This window comes from Dipodomys spectabilis, unplaced genomic scaffold (assembly GCF_019054845.1).
Source record: "Dipodomys spectabilis isolate Male_0828 unplaced genomic scaffold, ASM1905484v1 ptg000018l, whole genome shotgun sequence".
NCBI lineage: Eukaryota > Metazoa > Chordata > Mammalia > Rodentia > Heteromyidae > Dipodomys > Dipodomys spectabilis.
Window position 1 is genome coordinate 16040924 of NW_024870695.1, and position 13180 is coordinate 16054103.

A 13180-nucleotide genomic window follows, 5' to 3' on the forward strand; every position below is an offset into this window, starting at 1 on the left:
ATGATTGCCAATTACAACTTCTTTGGAAGAAGAGAGCTTTTCCTTGAAACACAAAATCCTTTGCTAAACTATAATGGTGATTTTTTTTTCTTTGTAGGTCATGGGGCTTGAACTTGGGGCCTGGGCACTGTTCCTGAGCTCTTTTCCTCAAAGCTAGCACTCTATTTGAGCCACAGTTCCACTTTCAGTTTTCTGGTGGCAAATTGGAGATAAGAATCTCATCGACTTTCCTGCCTGGGCTGGCTTTGAACTACAATCCTCAGATCTCAGCCTTCTGAGTAGCTAGGACTATAGGCATTGAGCCACCAGTGACCAACTGGTGATTTCTTTTTTTTTTTTTAGTCATGGGGCTTGAACTCTGGGCTTGGGCACTTCCCTGCGCTCTTCAGCTCAAGATGAACGCTCTACCACTTGAGCCACAGCACCACTTCCGGTTTTCTAGTGGTTTATTGGAGATAAGAGTCTCACTGACATTCCTGCCCGAACTGGCTTTGAACTGCAATCCTAAGATCTCAGCTTCCTGGGTAGCTAGGATTACAGGCGTGAGCCACCAGGGCCTGGCTGATTTTTTTCTTAATGGCCTCATTTAAAAAAAAAAAAAAAAAAATTGCGCTAATAAAGGAGGATGAATACAATTGAATTAGATTGTTGTGCAACTATGAAAACAAAACAATGAAAACCTGTGGAAATTGTTTTGAGGAGGGAGATGATAAAAAGGGGTGAGATTGATGGGAAGATATTGTAAATGTGTGGAAATGTAAACGTGAAATCCCCCTCTGTATACCTATAATGTAAGCTAATATAAATCAATCAGTAAAATTTAAAAAGCCAGGCCGGGTTTGGTATTTCATGTCAGTAATCCCAAAACCTACATGATGAACTAAAACTGTAAGGATTGGAGTGTGGCTCAAGTGATACAGTGCTTGTCTAGCAAACCTAAGGCCCTGAATTAAATCAGTACAAAACAAAAAGAAAACACAGTATCAAACAAAAAGAGAAGACCTATGTCAGTCCCCCAAATTATTTGGAAATTCGGCCAGGAATTGCCAGAAAATCCCAACAGCTGGGATCCATTGGCATAGCTTGCTGTTAAGCTGAAGTAGACCTCTGAAGAGAGGTTCAGTTCCATTTCCTGCCTTCCATAGAACCATGTGACTTGCAGTTGTTGCACCTTGATGGACTTCCAGCTCCCTATCCCAAATACAGGCAGTCTGCTTCTGGCCCCTCTTTCCATAGGAACATCCGAAGGATGAAAAGGGAGGTACTACAGAGCTAGGAGAAAGCAGGAGCTCTGTAAATATATTTGCTTACTGTTCCTAAGGACAGCTGGTGTGCTTTTGATGGGAAGTACTGAATGATCCTTCAGAGACCTGGGGTAATTTCTCTGCCAGGACACCTGGGGAAAACAACCAGCTCCACTCATAAAATGTGCAAACTGTCCCTTGATGAGTGGAGTCAGAAGGCAGAGGCAATGGGCAGAGATCCAGGAAGTGACTAGAACTTGGGGACATACCCAGGAACTTACTGCAGGTCACCAAGCCTTTCCTCCCCTAGATTTTTCCATGCCTAAGAAGTGCAGATGTTTGCTCTGTGGGCTTCACAGGGTAGTAAGGAGCCAGCTGCCACTTCAAGTCCTTTAAAAAACAAAATGTGACTCCTTGTTTTAAGGCTTTAACTTTAAAATCCTTTCCCTAGGATTGCATCCCAAATCATATTTTGGGGGTACTCTGGCTGCAGGTTAAGAGATACACAGGAAAATGAAAAAATAAATCATGTTACTGTGAGCTTAAAGGAGGTAGACCCAAACTTTAACCAAAATAGACCTGAGTACAATGAACCCCACACTGAAAACAGGGCTCAGGAAACTTCCATGCTGGCTCCCTCCCCTCTGCACATAGCTGAGAATTAACTGCAGAGATAAGTCCTTTGATCTTTAGAAACCCAAGGCACCAGGCTGCCCAGGGTTAGTGAGCAACAAGGCCTCTGTTTGAACTTGCCTAGTATCAGCCCTGTTGTGAGCTAACGGGAGTTCTGACTTCAGTCAAATCTGGCATGCTCTGTTCCCATGAAGCTGCAGTTAAAAATGCCACCCGAAACAAGCTGGCAGCTTACGAAACATTTTCAGGAACCTTCAAGTGGAATGACACTTCACTTGAAAGCCATTGTCCTGCAATGTGTTCTCATTGGAACTGACCAGAGGCTGGAGACAAGAGTGGAAAGGGGCACCGAGGCAGCTGAAAATCCCTCTCCCGGCTTGGCAGCAGAGCCAAAGCTCCATCTGCTCCTGCTTTCATCTTCCCACACTCTCCTGTCAAGCCTTACCATGCCCAGACCCCTTCCTTCCACCTGCATTACTGGACAGTGATTTGGTTTCCTGTCTCCCTTCATTAAACATGGGGCCCACTAGAGTGTAACTGCTAGTCCTGCTTAACTTTGAAGCCCCAGACTGTTTAGTGTGACACCCAAAAGGAAAGACAAGTTAGATGAATAGATGGGAGCATGAGTGAAAACACCAAAACAGGGTTTCCCAGCCCACTGCTGGAAGGGGCAGACTTGTTCCATGAGCCAGCCACTTCTCTGCAACCAAGTGAGAGCCACACTGACCCAATGAAACTCACTGGGTTCTGCCAGCTAGCTGGGAATGGCAGGGGGACAAGGCTGATAGGCAGAACGTTGTCTTCTTAAACCAGCGGGTCCAGATGATGCTTGCTTTGCAGGCTCCTAGCCCTGCTGAAATCCTCTAACTACCTAACCAACCCACAGAATGCATGCCACTCGAGCAGAGAAGCCACTAACTGATGAAGCCTTCAGGATGAAAAAGAGGGGAGAGGGGTGGAGAAAGGAATTTCAGCCAAATGTACTGAAACTTCTCGAGAGGGAGTTCAAAATGAAAGGGGGCCTTTGGGGTCAGAGCTAAGGAAATATGCAGCCCTAGGGAAGAAGAGTGCAAGTGGGGCAAGGCTTGAAAGGCTGGGTGGGGGTGCAAGGCAGCACTCAGGAAGGAGGCCGGGCTCCCATCTGGAGAGCCAAGGGGCTGCGGCTGCCGAACAGATGGAGGCCAAGTTGCAGCTGGTAGAAACGCACTTTCATGTGTAAAGTTTGGTCCTTGGAGGATTGCGATTTCCAACTCTGAAGGCAGCAGTGGGCAGGTGGCTCCACTCCATGCTCCGCCTTCTCCCCCATTACCACCCAAAAACTCGACAGCGGCTCAGTGCCAGGACTCAGCCACCATGCCTTCCGCCAGCCTCCTTTCAACAGGCAGAAGCTGGCATGGTGACACCTTGGCAAAGCTAAGGATGGCAGAGGACTGCAGTGCTTTAGCAGGGGAATAAAAGGGATTAATCCAGCCTCCCTGGAGGGGACCAGGTGGACTGAGAACAGACGGAAGAGATGGAGGGCGGAGAACAAGTATATTCGTAGACCTTGCAAAGCTGCTCACAAGACACATGCAGGGTCTCAGTGGAGTTCTGGCTGAGGGGTGGCAGTGAGAACAGGCAAAAACTCAGCTGACCCTGAGGCTCTAGACTCATTTCATCCCGACCTTAAGGCGTTTCTTAAGAAGAGAACAGAGTTCTCAGGTTTTTCATGACACGTTTGCCCACCCAAGCTCTGGAGAAGTGATTTTCCATCCTCTGGCTGTAATAGCCAGCAGCCACCTGTCTTAGCACATTTAGAGAGCTGGCCCAGGGGAACAGAGGCTGCTGGCACAACCAGTCTCTCAGAGCCCATCTTGGTCATGCACAGGCTAGTGGGGAATTACCCGGCCAACCATGCTAACCACAGAGCAGCAGCGTGGGTTGCAAGCTTCAAGCTCTGCCTCTTCCTCTCTTTATTTGCTTTAGATTGTACTCCAGGTCATCAGGAACAGAAACTTCCCACGTTAAAATCCAGATGCCCCTCCCTCTTTTTCTCTTCCTTTTCTTTTCTTTTTTCATAATATATGATTTTGTGGCTTTTCTTTTTCTTTTTTTTTAAAGACAGAACCCAATCCCTTATCATTACTAAAGTCCATTCTCCCAAGAGATGTCACTACTGGAGAGACCAACCAAAGTGTTCTTGGAGTGAAGGTAGTCTCTCTCTTGCTAGTGGGATGTCTTCTTTGCTCCTTTCCCAAACTTGGCATCAAGACCCAGACCTACAGAAAGCAGAAAATGAGCTCAGTTTTATTGGAGGGGAAACCCCATGATTTGAAGGAGTCAATTTTAGTTCTTCAAAACTGGGAAGTAGCTCAGTGGTAGAGTACTTGCCTTACATGAGGCCCTGGGTTCAATACCTCAGCACCACATAAGCAGAAAAAGTCAGAAGTGGCACTGTGGCTCAAATGGTAGAGCACTGGCCTCGAGCTGAAGAGCTAAGGGACAGCACCAGGTCCACAGTTCAAGCCCCACAGCTGACCAAAAAACCCCACAAACTGGGGCTTTAAATAAAAATCACAACATTGATTTTATATGACCTTCTCAGAGATAACAGATTATGAAATGAAAAAAAAATCCAAGATACTGGTAAATACACACACACACACACACACGTACGCTTGCACGCGTGTATACATGCACGCACACACGCATACAGAGACTTAAGTGTCTGGCTGGAGGCATGGTTCAATGGTAGAGTACCTTTCCAGCACTGTGGGACTGGAGTTTAAACCTCAGTACTGCAAAAGAAACACAATCTCTCTGTCTCTGTCTCTCTGTCTGTCTCTCTCTGTCTCTCCCTCTCAAGCTATTTTTCTCAGCTCATCCATAGCACCATGAGTCAGTAAGGAATAAGCACCTGTCCTGTACAGGATCTGGGGAAGGCTACATTACCAAAAAAAAAAAAGCTTTCTTTTTAGCACACACCTGTAATTCCAATTTGGCAGGAGGCAGAGATAGGAGGCTACCCTGGTCAAGAAAACAAATAGGGTATAGTGGAATATGCCTGTAATCCTGGTAGATGGGAGACAGAAGTAAGACGGTGGCCTAAGGCCAGCCCCAAACAAAAAGCCAGGGGCTCTAACTGGAAAAATAAAGCAAAAAATGCTAGAAGCATGGTGCAATGTTTGTCTACCAAACAAAAGCCTCAAGCTCAAACCCGAGTAAAAATTTCCCTCTCTGGGTGGTGTATACACCTGGTCAGCACTCAGGAGACTAAGGCAGGAGGGTTTTGAGTTTGAGGCCAGTCTGACCTTTACTGTGAATCCCTGTCTCAAAAAAAAAAAAGTGGGGGAGGGAGTGGGTTCTCTAAAACAACTAAGTAAATCTCAAATACACAAGTAAATGTTGGGGAAAATATCATACTAAAGCTCAGCCACTATTCTTTTGTGGCATAAGGAAGCATCTGCTCTGGGTAGAACTTACCTAAGAACACAAGTATAGTGCCCACCCACTGCATGGAGCTGATGGGGTTGGCGAAGAGGATCACAGAGGCCAAAATTGTGAAGAACTTCCGAGTTGTGGTGATGATAGAGCAAGTCAGGGGACCAAAATAAACAACTGTCATGAAGATGAAACTCTAGAGGGTGAAAGAAAGGTGGATCAGGCTGGTTATTGGGTGTCTTCTATGAAATCTAAAGACAGATAGATACCAGGAGCTAGGTGCTATGACTCATGCCTATAACCCCAACTGTTTGGACAACAGAGATCAGGTTCAAAGCTAGCCCAGGGGAAAACGTTAGCAAGACCTCATTTCAACAAATCAGGTATAGTGGTCACAACTATAATTGTAGTTACACAGGAGGCATAGGTAGAAGGGCAAAGAATGGAGGTTCTATCTAAAAAATAACTAAAACAAAAAGGGCTAGAGGCATACTTTAAGTGGTAAAGTGCTTGCCCAGCAAGATCAAGGCCCAGCATGAGGCTGTTGATCCCAAATACCAGTACTGCCTTACCCCTCCCCTCCCAAATGCAACCTTTTTAGGAAACCAATGCTACAAAAGGGAAGTCAAATTGTCCTGTCTTTAAGAGGGCTGGAAATGTGGCTTAGTGGTACACTGCTTGTCTAACATGCATGAAGCTCTGGGTTTGATTCCTCAGTACCACATACAGAGAAAAAGCAGGAAATAATGCTGTGGCTCATGCCTTGAGCAAAAGAAGCTCAAAGGACATTGCCCATACCACTGGACGGGTAAAAAACAAACAAACAAAAAACAAACACTAAACAAGGGGGCTGGGAAGGTGGCTCAGTGGTAGAGTGCTTGCCTTGCATGCATGAGGCCCTGGGTTCGATTTCTCAGCACCACATAAACAGAAAAAGCCAGAAGTGGTGCTGTGGCTCAAGTAGTAGAGTGCTAGCCTTGAGCTGAAGAGCTGAGGGACAGCACCCAGGCCCAGAGTTCAGGCCCCACGACCAAAAAAAAAAACCTAACCAAGGAACTCACCTGACCCAGGGCACTGGTCAAGCCAAAGAGCACGATGTTATAGATGACAACTGGGTACTTTTCAGCAAAGCTCAAGAACTCCCAGAGCTCCCCAGTGAACAGAATTCCTACAGAGAAATGTCAAAAGGAGAATGGTACATCTTGTAGGGCACACACGCACGCTTATACACCGTCTACTGAAGTACCCAAAGGAGATGGGGAGCAGAAGTATATGGAGTGAGTCTGTACTGTTCCATCATGCCTCTCCCGTTTCTCCCTTTTTATTTGATTAGAAAGACTTGATTTTCACAAGAAAGGCGAGTTAATAATTTACTTCAAACAAAGTGATTGCAAGCAGAGATCCTCAGCTACTGCAGGGACAGTAAGCCGCAAATCTCTAGCTCAAAGAAGTTCCTAACACAGGTCACTTCCAGAAGCTCCTCCAATGACCCCAGAGTGCTGCCCAAAATGCTCTCTACAAGTACCCAGACTTGAACAATTAGGGAACCTTGGTTTCAAAGTAAACACATTCATGACAAACTCTCTTCTATGTGTATCTAAGTTTGTTTCCTGTGAGCACTACACCAATACTCATTTGCCTCTTGAAAGGGAAAGCTCCCAGATACTCCATGTATTTTACCTGGCACAGATCTACCCCTACTGTGTTAGGTAACAGATAGCAACAGACCCTGCTAGTGCAGGTTTTTGGGGTTTTGGACAAAAGGGCATCTCGAACCAAGTCTGGTCTAAGCCTGTGCATCTGAGCCAGGGATGACTATGAGTAGTCTGCCCTCTGGTGCTAGGTGGGAAGAATAGCAGAACTGCTCCTTACCACCTCCCAGTAGCAATGTCGACCAAAGGTTAATGTTCAACATCATGTGGTTGGAGCCTGTTTGGTAATGAGCTCGCATGTGGTCCTGGGAAACACCTGTCAGTCCATCCAGGGTCAAAGACAAGAGCTGGGAAAGAAAAAGGAACAGTCTACAGTGAGCTGACCATCAGGGTCCCTCCCAAACCCAGGACACAGGATTATAATCCTCAGGTTCCTCAAAATGCAGAGTTCACGGGACAAACAGAAAGACACGCTATCTGTCCTTCTCCAACAGAATTGACAGGCTGAGCCACATCATCGTACTGAATTCAGGAAGCCAACCACCTCCAAATAGAATGCCTTGAAACTGCTGTACATGAGACTAAAATAGGCTGTGTGAGCCACCCCCTTCTTTTGCTAAAGCTAGAAAGAAAATCTAGTCCTAGCAGGTTAGCGTTTTAGCTTGGAGTATAGTGACCCAGAGAATGAATTCTGTAGGCAGACTGCCTGGATTGGAATGATGACTCTGCTCCTTAAATAGCATGTGATAAAGGGCAAGGGACTTAATCTCTCTGACCTTAATCTGTAAGATGTAGATTGCTCTAAAAAAATTCAATCAATTAACATGTGAAACACTTGGAACAGTGCCTAATACACAATGACCCCTGCTGTATTATTTCCAACTCTGCTTCCATGTTCTTTAGAAACCCAGTTGAGAGAGATACTAATCCTCCTCAGCTCTCAAGTCTCTATGACTTAACACAAGGATCTGGACACAGGCCTCTGAATTCTCTTCACTAGGGGAGCTTGCCTATAGATAAATATTTCAGGCTTCCCATCAGAAATGAAGCGCAAGCAGTGCCACACCCTCCCCTGAGAAACACTGGTCTTCTGGCTGCCTTGGTGTCCTTTGGTTGACTTTGCCAGAAAAGGTTTCCCTCTTAGCAAGACCACATACCAGGAGCAGCTCTCCATAGCCAATTGTATGTTCTTCCATTCCAACGACTTTCTTGGGTTTGTACATGAAAAGGGCCACTCCAGCCACAATTAGCAACACACATAGGTACTTGGCCAATGGATACTTCTTCTTCAAAAGAGTCACCCCGAGGAGCATGACTACAGTGGAAAAAATAGTGAGAAAAATTCAGGCATCCACAAGCATCAATGACCCCAACACCCTTCTCCTAGGAGCCAAGAAAGACTCAAGGAGAAAAGAATGTCTGGGAAGGAAGATCTATAGAGAATAAAAGTAGGGGTGAAACATGTTGGCATCTAGATAAAGATGATTGAGCAATATTGCTGAGTAGAGTATAGGGTGGGGAAAAGGTAGAGAGCAAAGGTGAAAGGTTCAAGAAGGAATAAAGCAGAGACGGGGAACAGTAAAGAACGGGGAGAGGTTGAGAGAAACAGATAGCCAAATTGAGATGACAATGTAAACCCACAGAATACAAAAATGAGTGAACATGTGAGGCAAAGTAGGTCTGCCTCTAGCTTCTACTGAGAATTACCAGCTTATGCACATCACGGAAGTCATACAGATGACAAGACAGGCAAGGAGAAGGCCTGGAGGAAAAGTCCTGGAAAGGCCTATGATGGGATTTTGAAACAAAGAGGGACAGAGAACTCTAGCAGAGGAAGAAAAAGGACAGAAGATGGAGACCATCTTCTTCTGCTTACCTGGGATTGGCTTGCAGGATTTACCAAGGACCTGAAATTAAATTCAGCAAATAATTTCTGAGCATCTACGATGTGCCAGGAACTGTACTAGGTGCAACAATAAGATGAATGTCAGGCCAGCACCAGGAACCTCAGCCTCAGAAAGCAGCCCTATCATGACCCAACCCACCACTAAAGTTCAGCTGTTTATACACTGAATTCATCAAACACACTCTCTCAGGACTCTTTTATTTAGGTCATCACACACCTGAGGAAAGACTCCTTAGATAATTCCAAAACAATTTCTGAGCCAACCCTCAGCCCACCCTGAGGTTTCACCTGAGTTGGGTAGTTGACAAACTGTAGTGCTGAGTTGCTGGAGACCATGGCACCCAGATAGGAGACAGAACAGGCGGCATAGAGCCAGCTCCGAGTACGATCCACCCTGGCAGTGTCAAAAAACTGGATCACTGGGAGAAGACAAAAAAAAAACAAACACAACAAAACATACAAGAGAAACCTAGTGGGGCTAGGATGGACCACTAAGCAAAAGTTGAGGCCGCATGAAAAGAACCTGTCTGTCAAATAAGACATAAGCTATTTCTGTCCTCTTAGACTGGGAAATCTGTGAAAATTATTCAACTCTCCAATTCCATTTAAGCCCGACACCTGATCACATGCAGGGAGCATGTAGGGATTTCATTCAGTTCAAGAGAGGACTTATCTCTGCTGGTAGACTATAGGGAACAAAGAAAGCTCAAAACATGTTTGAAGCTGACACATAAAGGAAAGTCAAAGGAAAATTTATTAAGTATTCTCAATAGAAATTTAGAAGCAAAGACCAATTCTCTGAACATCTGTGACTCAGAAGTTGGTCTAATTTGTGGGTATAATATTTTAATCTCACTTTACATTAGACTTGTAGACTACACAGAGTCTGTATGAGGGTCAGGGAAAATTAGACCTCAGAGTGGAATCAATCAATGCTTAATACCCAGAATGGGGGAAGGGAGTCCCCCAACAAAATATTATCTAAGTACTCACAGATCTTGGCAAACATAGCATTGATCACACACTGGATGAAGACCAAAGTTAAGGCAAAGGTGAACGTCTCCTGTTTGGCTCCCTCTCCATACTTTCCTCTTGTTCTACGATGAAGTGCATAACAGAGCAGAGAAATGAGTATATTTCACTTACTGTCACCTAGAATGTCTACAGCCACTAAAAGCTTTGAATTATCTTGTCTCTGGATGTAGAGCAAGAGTTCGTAAGGGATAGTAAGCTCATTTACAAAAGGAGCTGATGTAATTGGACCTAGATACTAATTACCCTAATGACTCCCCATCTTCCCCCTCAGCAAAAGAATCCGTAGAGGATGGAATTAGCGGAAACAAGGAAAATCAAGCAGTGGACCGAAGTACCCCAGGAAGAAGGTATCCAAGCTAGGAAGCAAGGCTGAAGGCAAAACAGGCTGCCCACAAACACCTGGGTGTTCCAAAGAACACTTGGTTCGGGTCGGGGAAATCTGCTTGAGAATTAGAAGTCCCAGGTTCTTGGAATCAACAAGGGTAAAAAAAAACATGTAAAGGAAGAAATACTATCAGGTCCCGAGAACCCTAAACATTAAGTCTAGCGTTTTAGAATTATGGGGATAAGAGGAAAGCCTGGGGGCTGACAGGAGGCCCGAGCCCGGCCTCGGGCTGGACAGAGGGTGTGGAAGCAAGGCAGGTCCGTGTTCCCATCCCCAGGGGTCCGCTCACATCTTCTCCTGCAGGATCCCATAGTAGAAATAGCAGACAAAGACACCCAAGAAGCAGAGCGGCAGGCGCAGCCGGTCTGGCACCAGGGATTTGCTAGCGGCCATGAGACGCCCAGACGAGTCGACCGGAGACCCGCTCACAACCGGCAGCGGCAGCGGCGGCGAAGGCGGCAGCTCCAGGCGGACATCGCCGACCGGCAGCAGAGGCCTCATAGGAGCTACACGCGACCGTGCCTTAGTAGGACCCAGCAGTCAACTCCAGAACTGCCAGCTCAGGGTTGCCAAGAGGAAAAGTCCTCGAAATCCAGAAAACACTTGATGAGAAAGAAAACAGGCTCTTGAGATTTTGGCTCTATTCCTGGTGGCGACAGGATTCAGCTTTCTCGAGGCTAATACCTCGATTTTTTATTTTCAATCAGGCAATATTGAGGACCACTGCAACCCGGAGCTCGACCGAGTGGCCTAGAAGATACGCGGTCGTAGAGTGATGACGTATAAGGATGTGGAGGTCACCAATTGGTTGGGCTGTGCGAAGACAGACAGGTGGGTGGGGACGGAGGCGGTGCTGCCGGGGGAGCGAATTAAAGTCTCCGGGTGGCCATCCCGGCTTCTCCTGGGTCCTAACGCCTTGAAACGTTTAAAGAGCCTCAACGCCCTCTAGCGGATGCCCACCGTCAGTGACTCAACTCCGCTCTACCAAAGTGCTCAGAACCTGGCTTTGGAGAGTCCTCACACAGTTCCTGTACTTCCTATATACTAGGAACAACGCAGTAGAGGTCAGCTAGATCCGGGGTCTTGTGAGGGAAAAGGTGGGACAGTGTACACGTGATGCTTAAATTCTGAGCCACAGTTTTCCCAGTCTGTAAACTAGAAATCTTTAGTAACAGCTTTGTCACCCCTTGACTGATCTGAGGATCAAATGAGCTGAGTTTTATTAAAGTGTTCTATAAACTGTAAACGGTGCTATGCAAGTTGAAGGGATTGTCATTACCCTTTCTCAACTCCTATCTTATTTTCTCACATCTTGGAAGTGAAAATGAAAGCTCCCTGAAGTGAAATTTCAAGGCCCTCCAATTTACCAACAATGGACCCAAAACTCCTAACTTCCTCTGGCATCTTTCACATTAAACCCCTCATTCGACCCCTCCTCCACCCAAGGGCTGTGTCTCCAACCTGCTGTGCCGAACTGGCAGGGGCAAGACTGACCCCGATTCTTTCCACTCAATCCCCACATATTAGCCCAATTCTCAGGCAACCAGTTGGACTCTAGGCTGTTTTGTTTCTTCTAGCTGCCTGCTCTTTGGCACTGACTCAAGCAAAGGAAGGAAACATTGGGCAGTACCACACCCATCACTGGAGGTCTGACTCACTAAGACTTTGGGGGCAAGCCAGCCACCTTAGGGGGGCTTAGAGAAGTTAGAAATAGATCCAAGCCAGCGGTGGTGGCTGACGCCTGTAATCCTAGCTACTCAGGAGGCTGAGATTTAAAGGATCACAGTTCAAAGCCAGCCCAGGCAGGAAAGTCCATGAGACTCTTATCTCCAATTAACCACCAGAAAACAAAGTGGTGCTGTGGCTCAAGTGGTAGAGCACTCGCTTTGAACTGAAGAGCTGAGGGACAGTGCCCAGACCAGAGTTCAAGCCCCCATGACCTACCAAAGGAAAAAAACAAACAGAAGATCCTATCCTAGTCTACTGCCTCTTTTCTATTACAGTGGGGAATTCCCCATTTGCTCTCTTGCCCAGTGCCTTAGTCTACTGAATCAGTTGGCACATCCAGGGAGTCAAGTAATAAGTAGCTGGGATCAGAGATTTAGGTTCCAGTCCCAGTTTTGGTCTTTTTGCCAGCCATGACCTCAAACAATTCACTCGACTCAGGTCTTGTGAGATTAATGTGAATATAAAAACATGGGCAGTGGTGTCAAATGCTAAGGTTTTCAATCCTAGTGCTCCCATTTGCTATCTGTCTGGGAAAAAGTCAATTAAAAAAAAAAATCTTCCCTCACCTTTCTCTCATTGAGTGGTTATCATATTTCAATAGCACCTCATGTAAAGCACTAAACATGATAGTTAGGATAGCCTGACAGAGGATTTGTCTTGAGGTCTTATAGATAAGACCCAGTGGTACTCATGATTGCTGTTGGGGTTCTCAATTCGCCACCTGATATAGTAGTAACAATGTGTGTTTTGTGAAAATGCTTTGTAAATTCAGGGCACTACCAGAAAGTTGGGACGTTTTCCCCCAAGAGCTCTTATAGAAGCAGCATTGGACTGAGAAGCTGCAGAACAAGAGCAGTTTCTTCCTACCAAGGTTGTACACTGGGTTGTAGGTGCCCACTGAAATGGGAAGAGCCAAAGGGAACATAATGGCCTTAAAGGTGTACCAGGAGAATTGATCTTAATGACATCCCCTTATCTTCTTCCCCTTGTCAGTGCAAGGAACATTCACCATGCCAAACTGTCGCACACTTCCTCCCCCCCCCCCCGCCCCCCCAGTCACCCTCATTTCCTCTTAATTCCACTCTCCAGAATCTGGAGCCTTTTCAGACTCAGTGAAGATGGGTCACATCCCCAATGACTTCCTCCCTCATCCACTCACAGGCAACATCACACTCTT

At 46.2% G+C, this 13180-nt stretch overlaps 1 protein-coding gene across 2 annotated transcripts; it reads right to left on the reverse strand.

Annotated features, from left to right (window-relative positions):
• Positions 1–3805: 3805 nt before the first annotated feature.
• Positions 3806–10823, reverse strand: Slc35b1 (solute carrier family 35 member B1). Of its 2 annotated transcripts, none has more exons than XM_042673941.1 (9): positions 10565–10823; positions 9849–9952; positions 9144–9274; positions 8826–8856; positions 8107–8264; positions 7170–7296; positions 6359–6465; positions 5340–5493; positions 3806–4135 (listed from the first exon to the last, which is right to left on the reverse strand). In XM_042673941.1, the coding sequence occupies exons 1-9, from the start codon at positions 10774–10776 to the stop codon at positions 4083–4085; spliced, it is 1077 nt and encodes a 358-aa protein (XP_042529875.1). In that variant the 5' UTR covers positions 10777–10823; the 3' UTR covers positions 3806–4082. The 2 variants fall into 2 exon arrangements, with proteins under 2 accessions (XP_042529875.1, XP_042529876.1); XM_042673942.1 differs by having other exon boundaries at positions 9144–9249; positions 10565–10655.
• Between the last annotated feature and the right edge of the window lie 2357 nt (positions 10824–13180).